This window comes from Macaca nemestrina, chromosome 4, assembly GCF_043159975.1.
Source record: "Macaca nemestrina isolate mMacNem1 chromosome 4, mMacNem.hap1, whole genome shotgun sequence".
Classification (NCBI taxonomy): Eukaryota; Metazoa; Chordata; class Mammalia; order Primates; family Cercopithecidae; genus Macaca; species Macaca nemestrina.
Window position 1 is genome coordinate 56,589,707 of NC_092128.1, and position 25,251 is coordinate 56,614,957.

General features: G+C 39.2%; 1 protein-coding gene across 4 annotated transcripts in view; it reads left to right on the forward strand.

The window, feature by feature from the left end:
* Positions 1-25,251, forward strand: part of LOC105475354 (coiled-coil domain containing 146) — a 191,171-nt gene that overhangs the window by 140,875 nt on the left and 25,045 nt on the right. For all 4 annotated transcript variants that reach the window (XM_011730535.3, XM_071093973.1, XM_011730541.3 and 1 more), the window contains 5 exons: positions 10,806-10,863; positions 12,627-12,803; positions 15,273-15,346; positions 16,258-16,485; positions 18,068-18,254. In XM_011730535.3, coding sequence (XP_011728837.1) covers positions 10,806-10,863; positions 12,627-12,803; positions 15,273-15,346; positions 16,258-16,485; positions 18,068-18,254 — 724 coding nt within the window. The remainder of the gene's footprint in view (positions 1-10,805; positions 10,864-12,626; positions 12,804-15,272; positions 15,347-16,257; positions 16,486-18,067; positions 18,255-25,251) is intronic.

Here is a 25,251-nt window from a genome sequence, read left to right on the forward strand (position 1 = left end):
GTTGCAGTAGTTTCTGGTTCTGGATTAATAATGACTTGATAAGCATGCAGTTCAGGAAATAATATGTAGTCTATTTAAAGTTAAATTAATACATTATAAATAATAATAAAGTAATGAAATGCTGCTGAATTTATTTTTTGAAACAAAACAGGAGTACTTACCTTTATGAACAGTTTGAAAATATTTTTCAGTACTCTGTTCAACCTTTTCCTTGCCTTGACTGTGTTACCTTTTGGAGCTTCCCTGTTTTCTAGTAATTCCTAAACTTTGAACAGCAAATACATTGCGTCTTTCGTGCTACGTCTGACGCATTCTGACCAGTCTTGGGCAGCTGGGGGAAACAAGGCTGTGGTGAGCTGGCACTGTCCATTGCGCTGTGAACACGGAGAGTGAGAACACTCAGGCCACACACGTGCAGGGTTGTCCTGACGTGACCCTGACTTTAGTGACTGTTGACTCTCCTGTGGCTGGTTCCTGTGGTCCTTGTTGCACATTCAGGGTTTATTAGTTGTTTTCCGTTCTTGGTCCAGTGATGATAGCAAAGTTGGAAACAAGAAAAAACAGATCTGGTAAGAAAGGAAAGGAGGAATGATCTTAGCAATGCATCTGGAATTCCAGAAAATTAGAATGTGACAGGCATGTAGGTACTTAGGAGTAGTCACAAGGAAAAACTCATAGCTAGAACAGATTTTACCTTAACTTAAAAAAAAAAAAATCTTTGCTCTTCTGTGGCAACAACTATCTTAAAAGAACTAGCTTAGAACAGATTTCTCCGAATGTGTTTCTCATAACTCAAAGAGAAGCACCTGAGACACTTGTTTGAAAGGCAGATCCCATCCAAAAAGTAATGATTATGATTTTTGCCCAAGCCCACCGCCGCCACCCAAAGTGACATTTGCTTATGTGACTCTGACTCACATTACAGTTAGAGGACCATGCGTTCCAAAGGTGGTTCTCAGCCCTGACTGCAGGTCAGTCACCTGAGTCTCCTCTCGGTGATCATTCAGTCTACGCGTAAACACTTCCAGTGACAGGAAGCTCTCAGCCCCCCACGGAGGCTCATACCAACTTTGGAAATGCTCCTGCACTTAAATGGTTGTTGGATTTGTTTATAAACCTACCTTCTTGCAACTTTCACCCATCCATGCTGGTTCTACTCCTGTGATGAGTAATGCCTCTCACACATGTCAGCATATCAGGCTTTTCCTGCATTATCTCTTCACCCATAGATCCTTAAAACCAAAAGCCTTTTGACCTTGCTTTAGAAAGGAAGTAAATCCTAAGGAGCTTTGATGTCAAAGCACCCCTTAGTCAGGAAAGCTGACTAAAAATGTCAGATTTAAGTTTTAACCCAAGTTTGAAAGGTTAGGAGTTAATACATACCAGGAGGCACAGAAACAAAAACATGTTTTTGCCCCAGTAATCCCATGCAAAAGTGATAATCCAAAAGGAGAGAAAAAGATATAATGCATAAAGATATTGATATTTATGAAAGTGAAATATTGGAAGCAATCTGAATTCTAAAAAAGTGTGGAATATTTAAAATAATGCATTCCAGAAATGCATTCTTGATACTGAACCTCTGTAGTCAGAGCTGTATTTGTGTGTCAGTTTAGCTTTGACTGTGTGACTTTGGAAAAGTTGCTTAACTCCTCAGTTTCTTCATTTGTGCAACAAAAATAACAATTCCTACTTAGCAAGGTTGTGAATTTTAGATGTTATGCATTTAAAACACCTGGCACACAGTATGCTTAGTATATGATAAATAATATTTAAGATTATTTTATTATGGTACATCCACCCAGTAGAAAGCCTTGAAAATAGCTATTATTATAAAGTGTGTTTAGCAACTTAGGAAAATATTTTAATTAAATGTTAGGTAAAAATGGATTCAACCACACATATACATTTAAAATAAGTTTATTCAAAGATAACAGGGAAAATAAAAATGATCAACCATGTGTGATGGAGTAGGATTATAATCTTTTTTTTTTTTTTTTTTTTTTTTTTGAGACGAGTCTCACGCTGTTGCCCAGGCTGGAGTGCAGTGGCGCGATCTCGGCTCACTGCAAGCTCCGCCTCCTGGGTTCACGCCATTCTCCTGCCTCAGCCTCCTGAGTAGCTAGGACTACAGGCGCCCGCCACCGCGTCCGGCTAATTTTTTGTATTTTTAGTAGAGACGGGGTTTCACTGTGGTCTCGATCTCCTGACCTTGTGATCCGCCCGCCTCGGCCTCCCAAAGTGCTGGGATTACAGGCTTGAGCCACTGCGCCCGGCCGGATTATAATCTTTAAAAGTAGAAAAGTACATTCCTTTTAGAGGAAATAAGTCAGTATTTCTTAATTAAAAAAAGAAAAATGTATGATAGAAATGTAAGTTTTAAATGTCCTAAAGAATTAGTCATTTTATGTTTGTTTAAACATAAAAATATATTTAAAGAAAAGACCATAAGTCACATCTTGTGAAAGAGCTTGCTGTCAACCATTTTGAAACTCAGAAATACTCAGGTTGCCTTTGTAACCAAACGATAGTAGCACACTACCACCCCCTGGTGGCAGCATGCCCAAGGTGTAGGATCAATACCTGGGAAGTAAAATATCACTAATGTATATATGCAAACTCTAAAAGCAAAGGCATAACTATTTAAAGATCTAAAAAACTCAATTTGTGGTCTAGACAACTAACCTACATTAAATTCAATGTGACACATTTATTACAAAATTCATCTACATTATTGCAAATAAAATGTCATAAAAATAACATAATCCCATTAGAAAGTGGGCAAAGGACGTGAATAGACATTTTTCAAAAGAAGACAAATGGCTAAGAAGCAAATGAAAAAATGTTCACCACTAATCAAAGAAATACAAACTAAAACCACCATGATATATCATTTTAAACCAGTCAGAATGGCTATGATTAAGAAAAACAATAATAAGATGTTGGCGGAGTGCTGAGTAAGGGGAATACTTATATATTGTTGCTAGGAATGTGATTGCTAGAAGCTCTATGGAAAACAGTATGGATATTTCTCAAATAACTAAAAATAGTACTGCTAGTCCATCGGGCAATCCTACTACTGGCTATATACCCAAGAAAAAGAAATCATATCCAAAAGATACCTGCACTCAGATGTTTATTGCAACTCTATTCACAATAGCAAAGATATGGAGTCAACCTGAGTGTCTGTCAAGAGACTGGATAAAGAAAATGTGACATATATATACAATGGAATACTATTCAGTCATAAAAAAAATGAAATTATTTCTTTTGTAGTAACATGGATGGAACCAAGGCCATTAAGTGAAACAAAACTCACAAACAGCCAAATAGCACACATTCTCATAAGTGGGAGCTAAGTAATGTGTACACGTGGACATAGAGTGTGGAGTAGTAGATACTGGAGTCTTAGAAGGACGGGAGGACAGAAGGAGGGTGAAGGTGAGAAATTACTTAATGGGTATACATGTATATAATTTAAGTGATGGTTGTACCAAAAGCCCTGACTTCACCATACTGCAATATATCCATGTAACAAAACTGCATTTGTATCCTTTAAATGCATACAAATGAGAAAACCTGGTGTGCATGTGCTTTTAGCTCATTTTCCTAGATCTACGGGCTAGTGGGATCTGCTTATTTGCTATAACCAGTGAACATAATTGTCTGTGTCTTCTGTTATTTCATATGATTTTTCAAGTGTGATCAATACAAACTTCAAAATCTTTCTATATTGGAAAATCATATGACTTCTTTGGCACTTAATAGCCATTAAATGCAGACTAGCAAGAAAAATGAAAAATATTTCTCTTAGACTTCTTCAGGAAATCTAGTTGATAAAACAGTTCAAAATACAGTTATTGGAAGAAATACGCAATTATATCAAACTCATTTTGTTTAGAACATTCAAGCTATTTGAAGCAGTTGCTAAAATGTCATTCTAGCATCATGTCATCTTATTAGTTAAAATTATGAACTTTTTTGTATTTTCTCATGAACAAGTGAACAAAACCATATGTTCCCATTCATTGTCTGTACTTTCTAATGTTTTTATTTTGTTTGTTAATCTCAATTTATAATGATGACTGGCTTTTAGAAAAACTGACATTTCTTTCTAGGATGCCAAGTATATCCAATTGATTGATGGGATTATTGAGTTTGACTATGTCCTTAACTGATCTTCTGACTTGTGCATCTGTGCACTTTTGATAGAGGGATGTTGAAGTCTCCAATTGTGAGAGTGGATTCATCTACTTCTCCTTGCACTTCTATCAGTTTTGCCTCATGTATTTTGATGTTCTGTTGTTAGGTGCATATACATTAAGAATTCATTGGCCGGGCGCTGTGGCTTTCACCTGTAATCCCAGCACTTTGAAAGGCCAAAGCAGGCAGATCACAAGGTCAACAGATCGAGACCATCCTGGCCAACATGGTAAAACCCCGTCTCTACTAAAAATACAAAAAATTAGCTGGGTGTGGTGGTGCACACCTGTAGTCCCAACTACTCAGGAGGCTGAGGCAGGAGATTCGCTTGAACCCAGGAGGCAGAGGTTGCAGTGAGTCGAGATTGTACCACTGCACTCCAGCCTGGTGACAGAGCAAGACTCTGCTAAAAAAAAAACAAACGAACCAAAAAAAATTAAGTCGTCTTGAAGAATTGACTCTTTTATCATTATATAAAGCCTCTCTTTGTCTCTGATAACTTTTCTTATTCTGAAGTCTGTTCTGTCTGAAATTAATTTAGTGACTCATCATTTTTTAATGTTAGTGTGGCATATCTTTATCCATTTACTTTTAATATATATGGGTCTTTATATTTAAACTGGATTATTAGCAGACACAGCATATAATTTGGGTCTTTTTTTTTCTTTTTGGATCCATTGTGACAATCTTTTAACTGACATTTAACATGATTACTGTTGTAGTTGGGTTAGTATCTTCTACCGTATTTTTACTGTTCTGTATTTATTGTGCTTGTTCTTCATTCCTGTTTTTGTTCCCTCTTTTTATGCCTTTTGTGGTTTTAACTAAGCATTTAATGTAATTCAATTTTCTGTCCTTTCTTAGTATATCAGTTGTACATCTTTTTTTTACTTCAAGTGGTTGCCATGGAGTTTGCAATATACATTTACTAATCTAAGACCATTTTCAAATAACACTATACCACTTCAAGTACTTTTTAACAAAATAGTCCTATTCTTCCTTCCTATCCCTTGTATCATTGCTGTTATTTCACTTACACATGGACATACATAAATATATATGCATATATAATTGAATACATTGCTGCTGTTATAAATTTGAACAGTGTTATCTGTTATCTCAAGAATAAGACAAAAGCTTTTCTTTTCCCTTCACTGATTCCATCTCTAATGCGCTTCATTTGTGCAGAACTGAGTTTGTGACCTACGTAATTTTCCTTCCCTCTAAAGAGCTTCCTTTAACATTTCTTGCAAAGCCGTCTATTGACAAACAAATGTCCTCAATTTTTATCTGAGAAAGTCTTTATTTCTCCTTACTTTGGAGAATAATTTCACAAGGTACAGAGCTTTAGGTTGGTAGTTTTTTCTCTCAATACTTTAAATATTTCACTCTACTCTCTTCTTGCATGTATGGCTTCTGAGGAGAAATCGGATGTAATTTTCTTTGTTCCTCCATAGGTAAGTGTGGTTTTCCTCTAACTTCTCTCAGGAATTTTCATTATTGTTGACTTTCTGTAATTTACATATGATATGCCTAGATGTTCTTTGAGCTTCCTGGATCTGTAGTTTATTTTCCTGCATTAATTTGAAGGAATTTCTTGTATTCCTTTCTTTCTTCTCCTGGTATTCTTGTTATGAGTATGTATGCCTTTTGTAGTTAGTTGTCCCAGAGTTCTTGAATATTCTGGTTTTTTCCTAGTCTTTTTTTTTTTTTTTCTTTTTAGTTTGCGTAGTGTCTACTAAGATATCTTCAAGCTACGAGATTCCTTCCTCACCCAAGTTCATTTTGTTAGTAAGCCTGTTACAAGCATTCTTCATTTCTGATAAGTGCTTTTGATCTCTAGTAGTTCTTTTCTTTTTTTCTTTTTTTTTTTGTTGTTGTTGTTGTTGTTTGTTTTTGAGACAGAGTCTCACTCCATCGCCCAGGCTGGAGTTCAGTGGCACAATCTCAGCTCACTGCAACCTCTGCCTCCCGGGTTCAAGAGATTCTCCTGCATCAGCCTCCTGAGTAGCTGCGATTACAGGCGGCCGCCAACGTGCCCAGATAATTTTTGTATTTTTTGTAGATGGGATTATTTCACCATATTGGCCAGGCTGGTCTTGAACTCCTGACCTCAAGTTATCTGCCCGCCTGGGCCTCCCAAAGTGCTGGGATTACAGGCATGAACCACCACTCCTGGCTGAGTATTTCTTTGTTATTTCTTAGAATTTCCATCTCTCTACTTACGCTGCCCATTTTGTGATTAAGTTTATCTGTTAGCGTTCTTAGCATATGAGTCATAGTTGTTTTAAATTCCTGGTAATTCACACATCCTTGCCATATCTGGTTCTGATGCTTGCTCTGTCTCTTCAGACTGTGTTTTTTGCCTTTTAGCGTGCCTTGCAGTTTTTTTCTTGATAGCCAGACATGATGTACTGGATAAAAGGAACTGCTTTAAAGAGGACTGCAGGAACATGGTGGTGAGGTGTGGAGGGAGGGGAGCATTCCACGGTGCTATGATTAGGTCTCAGTCTTCTAGTGAGTCTGTGACTCTGAACTGTGAACTTCATCAATACTTCCCACCACCCTCCAAACCCCCTTAGGAAAGACAGGATGGCTAGAGTGGGCTGGAATCAGTGGAACCCTTTCTCCCTGTGGAAGGCTACAGCCAGCTGGAGTTGGGTGTTTCACTTCCCTAGGTCAGTTAGACTCCGATCAAACCCCAGCAGGTTAATTATAGTTGCTCAGGGCGGGCCTGTTAAAAAGAGCAGAATACTCTGGCATGTCAAAGTACTTCTGTTTCCCTCCCCTGCTGGAACACAAGGAGATTTTTCTGATACTCACTGAGAAGACTTGGTTAAGCTCCTGGAGGTAAAACTCACAAAACTGTGTCCCACTGGGGATTTTTACTCTCAGACATGTCCACGCCAAACCTCCAGCAATTCATCAATTACAATTTAGATTTTTCTACCCAGCACTGGTTCCTGCCCAAGTTTCTGCTTATAGGTGTCTACTCCAATAAGTTGTGATTCTCTGTATTCACTTTCTGTGTCTCCAATTTTGGGGAGAGTAGTTTGCCCTGTGTGTGACCTCACTTCTCTTATGGGTATGAGAAGAGCTGTTGATTTTTCAGTTTGTTAAGTTTTTTACCTGTTAAGGTAGAGTGGAGCCTTTAAGCTCCTTACATACAGGAATGGAAACCAGAAATATTTTGCTTTTCCTTTACTAGTCTCTCATTTTCTGGATTTCTAAATTTTGAAATCCCAGAAATCAGTCCTTAGTTCTCTTCCTGTTTCTATCTACAATTTATCCCGAAGTGATCCATCCCATCCAGTCCTATGATCTTAAACATCATCTCATGGGCTGTGATTCCAGGTAAGATGGGGTAAGCCCACTTCATCCTGTCTCTCCCACTAAACACAGCTATAAAATCGAGTGGAATGCATGAGCGTCTATTTGAGGACCCTGAAAAGTAAATCACGTACAGGCAGGTTGGGGAAGAAGGTCAGGATTAAAAGTAGCATTGAGCTGTGGTTAAGTTATTATTTTTTCCCCTCTGGTATCCCCTAACCTGAATGCTAACCTGCATGAAATCCAGAGACGAACACTGACCTGGAGAGAGAGAGCTCCAGGAAAAGCCCTTTAATTCTGGCTCAAGGAACAAGCAAGGAACTCAAGATGCTCAGAGAGAGTCCAGACCCCTGTTTAGCTTTTAATTCCTCTCCACTCTCTCATACCTCAGCTTCCAAGCAACACTGAGGCAGCAGTGGCAGAGTCATATGTGATGGGAGCCCACAGGAGCCAAAATACTGGGGAAGGGAACCTTTGGAGCTGTGATTCTCAAGAGAATTAAAAAGTCCTTTTGCTTGCTTGCTCTTGTGCTCTTTCTCTCACACAGATGTCAGTAAATTTGAAGATAAATAAAAATTGTCCAATCTGAACAGAGAAAAAAAAATTGAATAAAAATGAACAGATCCATGGCCAGGTGCGGTGGCTCACACCTGTAATCCCAGCACTTTGGGAGGCCGAGGCAGGCAGATCACCTGAGGTCAGGAGATTGAAGCAAGGCTAGCTAACATGGAGAAATCCCGTCTTTACTAAAAATACAAATATTAGCCGGGCATGGTGGCACGCGCCTATAGTCCCAGCTACCCGGGAGGCTGAGGCAGGAGAATTGCTGGAACCCACGAGGGTGGAGGTTGCAGCAAGCCAAGATCACGCCACTGCACTGCACTCCAGCCTGGGCGACAGAGCGAGACTCCATCTCAAACAAACAAAAATAACAACAGATCTATAGGCATCCATGAGACAACAGCAAAACATCTCATTCATGTCACTGGAGTTGCAGAAAGAGAAGGTATATGATTATGAAAAAAAATTGAAGTAGCAATGGCTGAAAACTCCCCAAGTTTGGTGAAAGAAAAGCCCATAGATTCAAAAAGCTCAATGAGCCCCAAACAGGGTAAACTCAAAGAAATGTGTTCCAAATGCATCACAGTAAAACTCGAAACTGAAAAATGAAGAAAAAATCTTGAAAGAAGCAAGAAACAGGTTTCAAGAATGATGCTCATATTTATAATTTTGAAAATTAAGTGAATTGAAATGCCATTACCAAAAGAAGGAATAGAAAAACAGTAGGTTTCAGGTGGGAAGATAATGAGGTTTAATTTGAGGGCCCTTTGATATACACAACTGGAATTGCCCAGTAAGAAACTGAACATAAAAATTTGGAGCTCCAGGGAAATTCTGAACTGGAAATAAGGATGTTTAACTCATCACTGTAACTGGCACTGTGGAAACGGTATACAGAATAAGAAAAGGAGAAGTTAGGCTTCAACTAGGCTATGCAGTAAGAACAAATCTTAAAATCTCAGCGGAAGAACTGAATGAAATTTTGTTTCTGGCTCATAGCACAGTCCAGTGCAAGTCATGCAGCCACCTCGATCCTAAGCTTTGCCAGCTGGAGCATGTGCCTTCCAAGTTCAACACGGCTGGGGAAGACATTTGTTACTTCCACTCACCTTCCTTGGGCAAATTAGTCCAATGGCCCCAATCCAAATGCAAGGGAGACTGTGAAATATAGTCACCCTGTGTGTCCAGGAAGGGAAAATGGTGCAGCAAACACATGGCAATGGGTCAGGATAGAAGTGACAGGATAGAAGTGTAGACAAGGTGTGCCCACCTGGACTGCTTATGAGTTCATGTCACAGTTTTAATAGCTTGTAGTGGAAACAAAAGTAAAAATAGTTGTCCTCAAATACCCATATCTAATAACCACTTAGACTTGGCTCCTGGTCTAAATCTGCCCTTCACCTGAAATACTCATTCAGTCTCTTGTGTATCCATGTCCCTATCGCATCTGGATCTCTGAAGTTTCCTCTGGCTCTAGCATTCGATATAACTCAGGAATGCAATTGTCACACACAACTGAAACTGAGCTCTTCAAATAACCCTTCACACCTTTGAACAACTGTGGACTCTTCCCTTCTGTGATTTCTGTGAGGGTTTTCTGCAATCTGGATGTAGAAGAATGTGGTGCAACAGGTCATTCTGAGTGATGATCTATTTGCATATGCATGCCCGTATCTCATTCAGCACATACATCATTTTAAATAAAGAAGATGGGAACAAAACTAATTTCAGTTGTTCCATTTATTCATATTAATTTTTACTGGATGGCAACTATATGCAAGCACTTGTTAAGACGATGATGCAGTGGTAAATTGGGAGCTAGGTTTTCTAGTGGGGAAATGTGTAACACAATGTCAGGTCATGATGAATACTATATAGAAAAGTAAAGCAAAACGAGGAAAGAGTTTGAGGACTGTTGGTACTGTTTTAGATGGCCAGGCACCTCTATGAGAAGGTGATATCGGTACAGGTCTGCATGAACCAAGAAGTGAGCTATGCAAAGATCTGTGGCGAGAGCATACCCGCTGGAGGGATGAGATAGGGCAAAGGCCCTGAGGTAGAAACAAGCTTGGCAAGAAAGCCAGTGTGACTGGTGCCAGAGAGTGGCAGGCCGTGAGACTACAGAGGCAGATGAGGCAGGGCCATGTAGGTGTGGGAAAGGAGTTCAAATTTTGGTCCAGGTGTGATGGGAATTTACCAAACAGGGAAACGAGGTGATCTATTTACATGTCAAAAAATCACTGTGGTGTGGGTGGAGAATTGACTTTAATGGGCAAAGGTGGAGGCAGGCAAAGTAGGAGATCAATTGGGAGGCTGTAGTAGGAATCCAGGCAGGCACTAGCCCAGTCCAAGTGACATAAAGAAGAAAAAGCCCAGAGCTTGCCAGGAAGGACCCTGTGTCCCAGGGGTAGGCCCATGGTCCCCAACATTTATAATGTGCTGAGGTAATTCCTCTAAGTGAGTGTGTGTTCACAAAGTTATGGGAGTCCTGGGGAGGAGGGAGCACCCCAATGCACCTGTGATTCAGGAAAACCATCATAAAGAATGGACAGCAGGTTGCCTGGCAGACAAGCATGGGAATGGCATTCTGGGATGAGAAGATAGAAAGTTGTTATTACAGAAAGAATTTATTTCTTTGTACCTTTTACAGAAAGAACTTATTTCTTTGTACTTTTTCAAACTTGATTTTTTTTTTTTTTTTTTTTTTGCAGCTTAAAGGAAGAAAAAATCATCATAATGAAAGAATTTGAGAAGATACCAAAGCCAGGAGTAAGTCTTAGATGATATAGAGTTTCTTAAATACAGCTGGATTCAATCATCCCTTTTTATAAATATTGTTTATCACAACAACCATATCCTGAAACAATTTAAAGATTCTAAAGTCTTAACTGTGAATGATGCTGAAAAGACTAGCTATATAACTTCTGGAGTACATATAAGTGATGCCTATTATAGACCTTAGCAACTTGGCATCTAATTTAGGCTGTATTTAGTTGGACAATGTCTGCTTTGTTTCCAGAAGAAAAAAAGATTCTGTGGTTGACACTAAAAATATTATTTTGCTGTAGCTATTACAGTCATAGCTCTCTGAACATCTCAAGTTATTACAATACATTTTTACAAAGAAAATGTATCACTTGTCTGTTCCTGCCTAACAAACCATCCCAGAACTTAGTGGCTTAAAACAACCACCATTTCGTATTTTTCACAGTTCTGAATTCTTCTGGTCTTAGCTGGCCAAATTGGGGCTGGGTAAACTAGGATAGCTCCATTCATATACCAGCCATTTGGCAGGCTATTTGGTCTAAGGTCACATGTCACTAGTTGGTCACATGATGATGGAAGGGTTTCCAGCCTCAAGAAGGAACAAACTCCAATATGTAAGACCTTTTTGGGTCTCTGCTAAAATCATTTTTCGTGATATCCCATTGGCCAATGCAAGTATTATAACATGACCAAGTCTAGAATCAAGTTGGCCCTACCTTTTAATGGGAAGAATGATCAAGTAAATGCAAAGGGACATGCATACCCCGGAGATAGGAGGAATTTGTGGCCACTTTTTACAATCTATTATAGAAAGTAAATGGAATGATCACCATACTTTGCACTCCTTCCACCTTCTGATAATCCAAAAGTGTGTTGGTGGTGGTTTAATTCCAAGGCCAGCTCACCAAAAACCTGTTTAGCATAGAGTAAAATACTATTAATTCTAAATAAGTATGCCAAACCATCATTTACAACACAGATTTTATGGGAAAAACATTTTGAAATTTCATTCAGATCCTAGGATCACCAATGATGCTCTCACCCAGCAGCAGTGGGAGGAGGGAGCTATACAGAAAGCCCAGGGCAGGCTAAATAGACCCAGCACTGAGTCATTAGTAACAGTAACTGTAGACCTTCTCAGTGTGAGAAGGCTTCTCTCCCATAAGTCAAACACTCCACAGGTAATCAGACATGAGACAAAGATCTTCGATGATTCTAGGGTAGATGGTATTTGGGGAGAATGTGCATGAGCTAGAGAAGTAATATCAATAAGAAAGTGGGGGATTAAGGAGTGCAAAGTGTTGGGTATCCAAATATGAACACCTTTATCTTTAGTTCCCATGTGACTCAGGTTAACCATAAGTCAGATATTCAAAGATTATTTGCATCTGATTTTGTCAGATCACAAAGCTACTAGAAAACAGACTGTACATTTTTTTTCACGTCCTTGGTATGAAATAAAAATTAACACAAAAAATGAAGCATTTTTAAAGTAGGAGAATAGAAAAGAGCACTAATAAAAAAAGAATTCAAATCTAACGTGTTTAATTATACATGCAGTATCATTATCATGCCTTTGTTAAAGATGTTGGCAATCACAAGTTGCATTTAGCTTTGTGAGAAATCATTTAACTTTGTGAGAAATCATTCATGAACCTCAAAACAAATATAATCAAAATGGTGAGTGAAATTAGTTTTAATTCAGTTTTTAGGTAGATAAATGTTTGTTCAGACTATATAACCTAATCATCTCATGACTTTTAAAGGAAATGGAGAAGAAGATGAAAATATTGAGAGAAAGCACTGAAGAATTACGTAAAGAAATAATGCAGAAGAAATTAGAAATTAAAAATTTACGAGAAGATTTGGCATCTAAACAAAAGCAGTTACTAAAGGAGCAGAAGGAACTAGAAGAATTGTTGGAACACCAGGTCGTCTTAAAGGTGTGCTACTTGCCGTTAATACTTAAACATTGTGCCTTGCATGGATATAAAAGTGTGTGGGTATTAAGAGTAACCAGCAGGTTGAATAAAGAGGGGTACTGTCTCACAAACTGAAATGTCTGTATTGCGATTGATCCTATCAAACTAAATCTAGGCTCTGGGAATTCACAAAAGACCTTAGGGTATTTGGGAGTATCACTCTAATTTGGAGCCTCACCCTGTGAAAAGGTCTCTCCTGACCTCACCAGACATTTTTGGACGTTAGAAACGAGTGTCACAAACAATTGTTTCCTTGAAGAACAACCATGGCCAGGTGCAGTGGCTCACACCTATAATCCCAGCACTTTGTGAGGCCAAGGCGGGTGGATCACCTGAGGTGAGGAGTTTGAGACCAGCCTGGCGAACATGGTGAAACCCATCTCTACTAAAAATACAAAAATTAGCCGGGTGTGTGATGATGGACGCCTGTAATCCCAGCTACTCGGGAGGCTGAGGCAGGAGAATTGCTTGAACCCGGGAGGTGGAGATTGCAGTGAGCTGAGATCGCACCACTGCACCCCAGCCTAGGTGATAGAGTGAGACTCTGTTTCAAAAACAACAACAACAACAACAACAACACACACACACACACACACAATCAAATTGTCCTAACCTCTCACATATATTTGTATTACCTTATCCTTGTCTGTTTGATTGCATTCCACTTCCTCTCACTATAAAAGGGATGAGAGTCCTGTATTTATGTTTTAGGAGATAATGAATTAAAATTCATTTTACTTTGAAAGATGTATAAATAACTCTCAAAACAGTTTAACCTAGAGCTGTTTTAAAAACAACATCTGAAACTCATTGGCCTAGGGGATCATGGTGATACACTTTGACCTATTTTTCTGTAACAGTCCTAGAGCAGTCAGCCAAGATGTACCCAGCTGCTGAACAGAGCACAGGACCCTAGCAGAGATGGATTTAACAGGAACCCAGTGAAGCTTAAGCTTCAGGCCCCTCACTTGCATGAACCTCTTCCGAGATGCTGTACCTAAGTTAGCATTTGTAATTTTTACTCTTTTTCTTAACGAGGGCCCTCCAGATGGTACAAGTTTCTGCCCCACAAAATGTGATCTGCCCCAGGACTGAGCAAGATCCCACAGAGAAATGTCTCGCCCACCACACTGCAGTGACGGATTCAACCTCCCTGCATGTGTGTTACCCCGGCTCCAAAGTCCAATGACATGCTTGGGCAGGAAGGTGCTTGTCTATAACCCTTGCCATGTACATAAGACTCTTGAGACTTCAACTGAACCTCCCGTGAATCCACAGAGCATAGTGGGAGGTGTGGTGTTAGACGAACTTAGCTTCTGAGCTCGGCCTTGCCACTTACTAGCTGTGTGACTTCGGGAAACTTATTTAAGTTCTTGTAGCATGAGTCTTAGGCAGGGCTCCCCAGAAACAGAGCCTAAGACAACTACTAATGGAAGGAGAGCTCTAAGGAGAATCCTATAGGAGATGGAGGAAAGCAGGATAGAGCTGGGGAAGAAGATGGGCCAGAATACAGCTGCTTCAGGAGAACTCTAGTCTCAGCCTGATCCCATGGAGAACTCATGAAGTCATAAGTTACATCATGGAGGCTGTTGCACCCAGAGGTGGGGGTGGGGGGTGTCTATTAGATCACCGCATCGGTTAGTCATTGGTTGCAGCTTGCTCCCCTCCTCCCTCCACCCCCTGGCTCCCATTCCTTCACAAGGCAGCTCTGCTCAGCCAGTGACAATCTGATGGAGAGGAAATTAAGCATGAACCATTAGCAGTCATCCCTGCAGCATCTGGAGGGTGGGTGGGCAGATGGGCCCTGGCTTAATGATGGTTCAGCTTATGATTTTTCTACTTTACAGTGGTGTGAAAGCAGTATGCATTTAGTAGAAACCATGCTTCAAGTAGCCATGCAACCATTCCATTTTTCACTTTCAGTATTGAATAAATTACATTTATTATACAGTATTCAATAAGTTATGTGTATTTACTGTGTGGCACTCAATACTTTATTATATAATAAGCTTTGTGTTAGGTGGATTATAGACTAATAAAAGTGTCCTGAGAATGTAGGCTAGGCTAAGCTATGATTTCAGTAGGTTAGGTGTATTAAATACATTTTCGACTTAACATAGTTTCAACTTACAATGGGTTTATTGGGATGTAACTGCATGAATGTGGAGGACCATCTGTACCTCCATAAAGGGAATCTGGGCAGAAGACCAACAGTATTTGCTACACTCAGCTACCTCCTCTTCAAAAGGATAACAAATACAGCTATCTTACAAGGTCATTGTGAGTATTAAATGGGATAATTAAAGCACACAGGGCAGATGGTAAGTATCTACATATCGTAGTTCCTTTCTCCCTCATATTTAATTTTCTTGTCTTAATTGCTTCTACTCGAAGACCACATAATTTAACATGATTTCATTTCTTTGCTAGGATGAAGTGGCCCACCATCAAACCATTCCAGTACAAATTGGAAAAGAGATAGAAAAAATAACACGCAAAAAAGTGTATGATTCAATATTTTTACTTTGAATCCCTCCCAGTCCAAGTTATGTGTGCACACTGAAACGAGAGTACTAACAACTGACATGTTAAATTACTATGATAATTTTAGAAATGTCTGCTTTTGGCCGTGTCTAGGTTGTTTATATCAAGTTCTTTAAAAGAAAGTAATGCACCAAATTACTATCATTCATAATATTTATGGCTTAATTACGGGTCAAGATTCTGTTGCCAATTTATAAATCATATTTTTATGGAGAAATTCAATTGACTTTAACAGGGCTGTACATGGGATAGATTATGTGAACTGGTTAGAATTTCATGGTCTAGAAGTATATCAGCCAGGCAGCAGCCCAAAGACCAAATAATAGTAACTCCCCACTTTGCCACCCATTCATGTGTGTAACATCCCTCAGATGTTCAGAGTAGATTTGGAGGCAGAGGTCATTGAGGAAATTCTCAGTGTTTAGAGGAACCAAAAAAGATAAAAGATTTTAAGTGAAGATGCAAAAATTCTGGGAAAACAATATGATTACTCTGGTGACTAATCTTAAGAGGAAAGGGAAAAATTAGGCAGGCACTAGTAACTGTTCTAAAAACTAAGCTCACCAACACCAAAGTTGAGAAACTCAGATCAATTCCAGGAGGCTGGTCAGGATGGGGGCTGAATCACAGGAGATGGTAGCAAATTGGGATCTGCAGAGAAAGTAGGGAGGCTGGGCAAATTCCTGCCTTCCGTGGCACTCAGTGGAGATGCCGTCTAAGTCCCATCCATCTGTGGTCTTTACCCACTGCTGAGATCATTGAATTTATGATTATCTCTTCTGCTGCCTGGTTAGAAAGCAAGAATAGGTAAGGCCAGCATGGCCTCAAAATAAGGCAAACGTGTGTGTGTGTGTGTGTGTGTCCCCTACAGAGAAATGGAAAAGAAAAAAATTCTCTTGGAACAAGAAGTCAAAAACCTAAATGACTCCCTAAAGAAAGTTGAAAACAAGGTTAGTGCTATAGTGGAAGAGAAGGAAAATGTAATAAAGGAAGTTGAAGGCAAACGAGCCTTACTTGAAATCAAAGAACGAGAACATAACCAATTGGTCAAGCTATTGGAATTAGCCAGAGAGAATGAAGCAACTTCATTAACTGAAAGGTTAGTTATATTTATGTATGTTATGTTCTGTCATCTAAATTTTTCTTCAATTTATACTTGAGAATTCAAAACATAATCTTACTTTGGTGTTGAGTCATTAATATTTTTAAATAATTTTAAGTCAACTTTCACCATTAATATATTATCAGATAAAGCACTTTGAAGTATTTTTTGATATTTTACTCATACATTTTCTCAATTTTCTGTTACCAAATTTTCAGGACAAAATCTGCTATATGTTGTATGTTTCTGAATGTGCCTTTGGAAAATTATGTGACTGGAGTATGTTATGTTTAGTTCAGGGATTTTGCCAACAAATCAATGATATTTCTTAGGCCATCTTGACTTTTTTCTAATAGAAGTGATTTCATGGTGTAATTCTCTAGGAGAGTTTTATGTCCTGCTTTTTTATTTTATTTTATTTTATTTTGAGATGGAGTCTTGCCCAGGCTGAAATGCAGTGGTGCGATCTCAGCTCATTGCAAGCTCCACCTCCTGAGTTCAAGTGATTCTCCTGCCTCGGCCTCCCAGGTAGTTGGGACTACAGGTGCACACCACCATGCTGGGCTAATTTTTTTTTTTTTTTTAAGTAGAGACAGGGTTTCACCATGTTGGCCAGGTGGTCTCGATCTCTTGACCTCATGATTTCCCGCTTTGGCCTCCCAAAGTGCTGGGATTACAGACGTGAGCCACTGCGCCCAGCCTATGTCCTGCTTTTAAGTAGAATTTCAAGGACACTGGAGGCTTCTATCTCTGCTAATCTGTTATTTTTTGGGGAGTGAGGGTTATAAGACTGCAGTTCTAAATGATACCAACTCACAAACCTAGTTGCCTTTGGCATTATTTACAATTTATGATTCCAATATCAGAATAGTTGTGTATGTATATACTGAGCATGCTGTCTTTTATTAAACTTTTATTTTAAATTCAAGGTTACACATACAGGTTTGTTACAGGTAAACTTATGTCATGGGGGGTTGTCGTACAGATTATTTTGTCATCCAGGTATTAAGCCTAGTACCTATTAGCTATTTTTCCTGATTCTTTCCCTCCCTCCTCCCACCCTCCACCCTTCGAAAGGCTCCAGTGCATGTTGTTCCTTTCTATGTGTCCATGTATCCTCATCATTTTGCTACCACTTATAAGTGAGAACATGTAATATTTGGTTTTCTGTCCCTGCACTGGTTTGCTAAGGATAATGACCTCCAACTCCATCTACATTCCTGCAAAGGATATGATCTCATTCTTTTTTATGGCTGCATAATAGTCCATGACATATGTACCACATTTTCTTTAACTGGTCTACCATTGATGGACATTTAGGTTGGTTCTATGTCTTTGCTATTGTGAATAGCACTGTGATGAGCAAACGTGGGCATGTGTCTTTATGATAGAACAGTTTATATTCCTTTGAGTATATACCCAGTAATAGGATTACTGGGTCGAATGGTAGTTCTGTTTTTAGGTCTTTGCCAGAAGAGATTGGGAGCCAATATTCAACATGCTGTCTTGATAAGTTTTGAAGTACATTTAGGACAGCTGATAACAAATCACTTTCATATTCTTCCTTTACCTGGAGCAGAGGGATATTGGATCTGAATTTACGCAACAGTCTCATTGACAAGCAGAACTACCATGATGAACTTTCTCGTAAGCAAAGAGAGAAAGAACGGGATTTTCGCAATTTAAGAAAGATGGAACTGCTCTTGAAAGTGTCCTGGGATGCGCTTACACAAACTCAAGCAATGCATCAAAGGCTTCTATTAGAGGTGAGGGCTGTAAACTATCATCTGATTTTTAAGCTCGGTGCTAACTTTTGAAGTAAAAATATTTTAGGAAGCCGTTTTTGCTGCCAATAGAGAAGAAGAAAATACAAGTAACAGAGAAAAGGTAATTTTCAAATGCATCAAGCCTATTATGAAATCTATAGTCCTATAATGTTTTGTAATCTCATTTTGCTAACCCAAGATTAGGGAAATGTCTTGTTTGGATCAGTTGTTCATCAGCCTGACCTGGGGAAGTGACTGGGTCATCCAATTCTAGAAGAGCTAGAGGGTTCACTGCAGAGTGGGGCCAAGTGGATCATTATTTTCACCAGTTGAAAGAGTCAGATCCAGCATGGTGTCATGGCAGACTATAACAGTGAAGGACTAGGTCAAATTATGTGGATATAGATGATCAGCAGCCTGCACTTCCAACTAGCCAAGGGCAATCCAGAACCCAGTGCCAGGCTCCTGGCTATTTCTGTGCAGAGTCGGAGGTGTTCCAGTCAGAAAATGCTCAAGACAACTGTTACCTGCCTCTGTGTTCCCAAGTGAGGGGTCCTGTTGCCCCTGGTTGTCTCCTCTCTCAGAGGGCACTCCCTGTGGTAAATGACCAAGCACCACTGAAAGGGCAGAGGATGCTTGAGAGGGCTGCAGCCTTGTGCTAGAGCCTTCCTTGAGCGAAAAAGGGGTCAGCCTCTGAGATGAAGCAGCTAGGTATATAGAAACCTTTCTGATTCTCTTCAGGACTGTCATGCTCCAGAAACTTATGGAGGGTCACGACCTCAGAAATGTGAACAGGAGTTTCCAGCTGTGGTAGACACCTCTGATCCTAACCTACGCCTAGTTCTCCTTTCCTCCTGGGCACATAGAAAGTTTATACTTCCTTGCACCCTTTGCCGTTGAGCAGGGTCACATAACTCATTCTGGCCAGAGGATTGTAGACAAAAGTGACACACATCACTTCCAGCCTATTACATCTAGTTACCAGTGTGAGACCCTCTAGCTGTTTTTCCCTCTCCTGTGGTAACTGTGGAAGTGCATGACGCCATGGAGGTGCTATAAAATGGGAGCAGCCGGGAATGCTGAGCCAACAGTGGTCTCAGAGTCCTCTTGATTGCCCACAGGCTTTGTAGGAAACAGCTTTGGTAGTTCGAAGCCATGATATTTGGGGGTTATTTCTGTAGCATAACTTAGCCTGTCCTAACTGAAAGACCAACCTTAAGGAACATGTGTGAAAAAATTGGTTAGGGTTATAAGTGTTACAAACAGCTAGGACTTGGACTTGGTCTTGCTGTCAGATGGCACTTAAAATCTTCAAGAAGTTTTCTGGCCGGGTGCGGTGGCTGCTGCCTGTAATCTCAGCATTTTGGGAGGCTGAGGTGGGCAGATCACTGAGGTCAGGAGTTCAAGACCAGCCTGGCCAACATGGTGAAACCCCGTCTCTACTAAAAATACAAAAATTGGCTGGGTGTGGTGGTGCATGCCCATGATCCTAGCTACTTGGGAGGCTGAGGCGGGAAAATCGCTTGAACCCGGGAGGCGAAGGTTGCAGTGAGCTGAGATTGTGCCACTGCACTGCAGCCTAGATGACAGAGCCAGATTCCATCTCAAACAAAAAAAAGAAGTTTTCTGTATCTGTGAGGCAAAATGTACTTTTATAGTCTTTTGCAAAACAAATAAAACATGTATGTTCTACTATATATGTGTTTTTATAAATATTATTTTATATAACTGTTATACATAGTATATTTATGATATATATATACTTCTTATTTAATCATTTTATTGCAGTTCCAACAGGTAGATTTATTTGTATCACTCTGAAATCTCTTTAACTGTAGTAGTGCTTTTTGCCTTAAAAGATTGTTTGTCTGATCTTAGTATAATAATATCAGTTACACTATCTTTTGGCCTGTTTAGAGTCTGCATGGTATTATTTACTTTCATTTTGTTTTTCCTTTTTGGAGACAGTCTTGCTTTTCTGCCCAGGCTGGAGTGCAGGCACCGTCTCAGCTCACTGCAACCTCCACCTCCCGGGTTTAAGCAATTCTCATACCTCAGCCTCCCAGAAAGCTGGGATTACAGGCATGTGCCACCATACCCGGCTGATTTTTGTATTTTTAGTAGAGACGGGCTTTCACTATGTTGGCCAGGCAGGTCTCAAACTCCTGACCTCAAGTGATCTATCTGCCTTCGCCTCCCCAAAGTGCTGGGATTACAAGTGCGAGCCACCGCGCCCAGCCCTATTTACTGTCACTCTTTCTGTGTCCTTATTTTGGTGTGTCTCATATACACAGCACATACTTTTCAAAATCTAGTCTGATAAATTCTGCCTTTCAATTCTTGTATTTAGTCTAAAAATTAATATTTAATGTAATTGTGGATATATTTGACCTTATTCTGTGATATTACTTTTGCTTTCTCTGTGTCCCATCTGCTTTATGTTCCACTTTCTCTCCCATATTTCCTTCCTTGGGATTAATCAACATTTCATATTGTTCTGCTATCTTTGTTTTAGATATGCCTCTGTTAGTTTTACATTATGTTTCTATTCTTCGGGTAGTTACCCTGAAGATTACAACAGTCATCTTTGACTTACTAGAATCCAATATAAATTATTTGTATTTTTACTCCTTCTAAGACAGCACTAATACCTTTGATGATTTTAACTCTGGCTTACCTTTGCAACTCTCATGCCCTCAAACATATTTTTATTCCAACTTCCCAAGTTATTCTTGTTGGAAGCATTGGTTTACTGCAAGCTACTCCATCTTAGCCCAAAGCATAGCATGTTAGGATGTTAAATTGGAACTTTGGACAAACACAGACCCTGTGGCCACCCCACCTCAGGCATAGTAATATTTATAGTAGACAGCAGGTATAATGTCCATTCAAAGTACTAATGGAAACTTCAATGTGATGAATAGGAAACTCTTAAAACCAGCAAGTGTTGCTTGTACTAATAAAACAATTCCTGTTTTTTGATCAAATAACTGTTTGGTAAGATTTCTTTAAACAATGGGATAAAATGTATAATTGCCTTTAATAACAATTTTGGTAGTTATGGTAGTAAGTAAAGTTAATCCATTCAATATGTTTCTAATGCTGAGTCATCAAAGCATTCTTTTTAATATTGAAGAGTAAGGTAACCTAAATAGAAGAAATAATTCGTCTCATAAATTAATAGTTCTTAGCTCAAAAAGGGTTATACATTGGTAAAAATCACAAGATTGGTTCTAAAAGACTACACACACAAAACAGACTTAGGTTCACTTCTACCAGAAAATCTAGATTAAGTACCATAGAAGGGACACATAAACATAATACACAATGTCATCCTACTAGTTCCACTTCTAGTTACAATAGAAAATTGTGACGGACCATGGTCTCTGCTGACAGCCAGAAAAAAATCAATAAACTGAAAATCATATATTTTTAGGAGACATATGCAAATAGGAAGTAAATTCCACAAAGGCATCATCACTTCCTGGTGAGCAGAAACAGGTGGCTTTTTGCCTCCCTGAGACATTTGCCAAGTCTAGGCCTGGGCATGTGGAAGATTTGCCTGCTATTGGCAGAGAGACTTTGCTGGGATTAGGCAAAACCATCAGAGCTTTTAATGACTATGTGCATTGGCATGACAAACTGGAATTCCTTCAGCAAAAACATCATACTCTCATGTCATCGCACACATTACAGTGTACCTCTGCATTTAAACACGGCTCTGATTGACTTCCACTTGGCATTGAAAAGAAATAAAACCATGATTCCTGGGATTTTGCTCTGACACTCACCATCATATTGTAGGGGTTAAAATATTGTGAGTCTGTAAAGTTATTCGCTTTCTAAACATAAGATCATGTCCAAAATGGTGACAATGACAAAGTCATCTTACCAAGTGATGATGACACTTTCTATATACTATAATTTTTCTTTCATTGTAGTTTTCTAGCAATTTCATCTCCCTTTGCTCTGATTTAAAAGTGGTTCTGCATTTTTCTCTCTTCATGACTCATTTCAGTGTTCAAGGCAATGATAACATGCTATACTGAGGAGAGCTTCACCTTTGAGTCAGGCAGAGTCAAGTTCAGATTCTAGATCCATTGAATTCCTTCCTATGTTAGTTGTTTCCAAACCTTTGAACTGGGATTATTGCAAAAAATGAGTGATTACAAATGGGAAAATGTGTGGTACAGAGAAGATACTCAGTAAATATTGCCATCCTTCCTTTATACATATGAACTCTTTGAAAGGCTAAAGTAAATGATAGTCAGGATGAGACTGTGAATATGGCTATTTGATTCCTATGGAGAAGATGGCATCATCCTCAGACCCTACTGATGAACCCCGGAAATGCCTCTCGGTACCCACTCTACATTACCTGAATGACTGCGCCTGTACACCAGCTGTTTTCCTTAGGTCCAGCTCCTTTCATGTCCAATTTTTCTTCCATTTTGCTAACAAATTTATATTCTTAAGTGACACATTCATGTGTCACTCACCTGCTCAAGACATTCAATGGATCCTTAATTCACATAATCACAGAATGAAGGAACCAAGAGGAATCTTAAAGATCATACTATAAAAGCAAATAGGTTTCATCTCAAATGCAAGCTCCCTCCATTTGGGGGTAGCTCCCTAAGTGATGATATTGCAAAGGATTTTTTTTTTTTTTTTTGAAACAGAGTCTCACTCTGTCACCGAGGCTGAAGTACAGTGGCACTGTCTCAGTTCACTGCAACCTCTGTCTCCTGGGTTCAAGCAATTCTCCTGCCTCAGCCTCCCGAGTAGCTGGGATTACATGCACCCACCACCACGCCTGGCTAGTTTTTATATTTTTAGTAGAGATGGGGTTTCACCATGTTGGCCAGGCTGGTCTCGAACTCCTGACCTCAGGTGATCCACCCGCCTTGGCCTCCCAAAGTGCTGGGATTACAGGCGTGGGCCACCGTGCCTGGCCCAATATTGCAAAGGATTCTGAGGCCCAGTGCTGACTTGTTAGATAGGAGCTCTGTAGTTGATTGGTGATGTCTGCCCCAGGCATAGAAAGAAAGATTGTCCATGTATTTCCCATTCCTAATCAAGTCATCTTCCTAATCAAGTGCAGTTTCTTCAACCAATTCTTTTGGTATATCTTCATACCCCAAGTAACATGCTTATGATGCTGCTACTTGAGTTTTCAGTTGTAGACTTGATCTTTGTACTTATCACTATAAAAGATGAGGATTCAGCCCTCTTTAGACCCCTGTTCACCACACATACGTTTCTTGTCCCTCTGTATACACAGTATCCTCATATAATTTTGATTAGTTCAGAATTTAGTATTCACATTATTATGAATATATAAAGGCTATTCATGCCTGAGCCATGTGATATTATATAATTACCCTTCCTTACAAAATTTTTTGTTCCCAGGAATTTATAAACATCCTGTTTTTACACTTTTATAGTTTTTGCTGTGCTTATTAGTTCAATCCCAAATTCTTCTCCAATTATATAAATCTCCTCTCAGTATGTTAAAACACATTTGATGGCCTATTCATTTACTCTTCTTGAAGAAGTCTCTGCTAAGCCTCATCAATGACCTCTAGCCAAAGACTAACAGGAATACACCAGTAGTTGAATGAGCTGAGTTTATTACACATTGCAGCAAGGGAGAACACACGCCATGGAGAATTGTAGGGAGTCTCAATAGAGGGTATTAGAAAGGACGTACAGGATTTGTGTCATGTGACTTGAGGAATGGTATAAAGAAATGGGACTTTGCCCTGAATTTGGATGTTCTCAGGAAATGAGAGTAATTCTGTGGTCAAGTATCTTCAATGTTACTTAGAAAAAGAAAAGATTAGATGGAGGCTAAAGCTATGATTGTTAAACAAAGCTGTACATGGAGAATGTATGGTATTTTGTGGCTTGGATCATGTTCATGTTTTTGTCTATGTTCAAATACAGTTATGGAGTGGCCTTGTTTTTATCCTGATCCATCATAATTACAGAGTGGCTTTGTCTGAAGTTGATGTTCTGGGCAATTGTTTATGTTCAACAGGAGAATATCAAGGCCTATGTATGAGTACCAGTTCTGTTCCTGGATATCAGGGGCTGCCTTTTTCTTTCTCAGCCTTCTGACTTGTTCCAAAGTAGTCCCATTTCTCTATGTGCTTACTGCACTACTCTCATCATAGGAGCCTTACGCCGTCATCTTGGTGATGCCCTTCACCTCTCTTCGGACTCTATCTCATGGGTCTCATCTATTTTATTCTCTTAGCTTACCCCCTTTTGGAGGAGGGGACATGCCTTCCAGTAGCTTCATGAGAAAAATGCTAGTGAAAAAGTAATTGTTTAAGACTTTGTGTGTTGGAAAGTATATATCAGAAGACCTTGCATGCTAAAAAATATTTTACCCTCACACTAGCCACAGACAATTAATACTTTAATTGGATATGGAATTTTACATTGCAAATCATTTTCCCTCAGGAAGAAGGCATTCATTAACTGTCTTCTTCATGTCATTCTAATTACTGATCCTTTATTTGAAACCATTTTTTTCCATGCTGGGAATTTGTAGGATCACTTATTTGCCTCCAGAATTTTTACATTTTACAATGATGTTCCCATTGTATCCATTGTGTGGGGCACTCAGTGGGTTCTCTTTCAATGGAAATGTATGTCCTTCCAAAGTTTTGATACTTTGTCTATAATTATTTAATTTTGTCCATTTGATTTTCTCTGTTCTGTCTTGGATTCCTTTTACGCAGATGTTGGACCTTCTAAAATAGTCCTCTAATTTTCTTGTCTTTTTTCTTTTATTTTCCATTCTTTTTTGTCATTTGACTTGCTAAAAGAGAAATTTCCTCAGTTCCTTTCAACCCTTCTATTTTTTCATTATGCTATCATATTTTATATTTCCCTGTGCTCTCTTTGTTCTCTGAATGTTTCTTTTTCATAGTGTCTTTAATCTCTTATCTCATTGAGGCTATTAATGATAGTTTCTTTTTTGTTA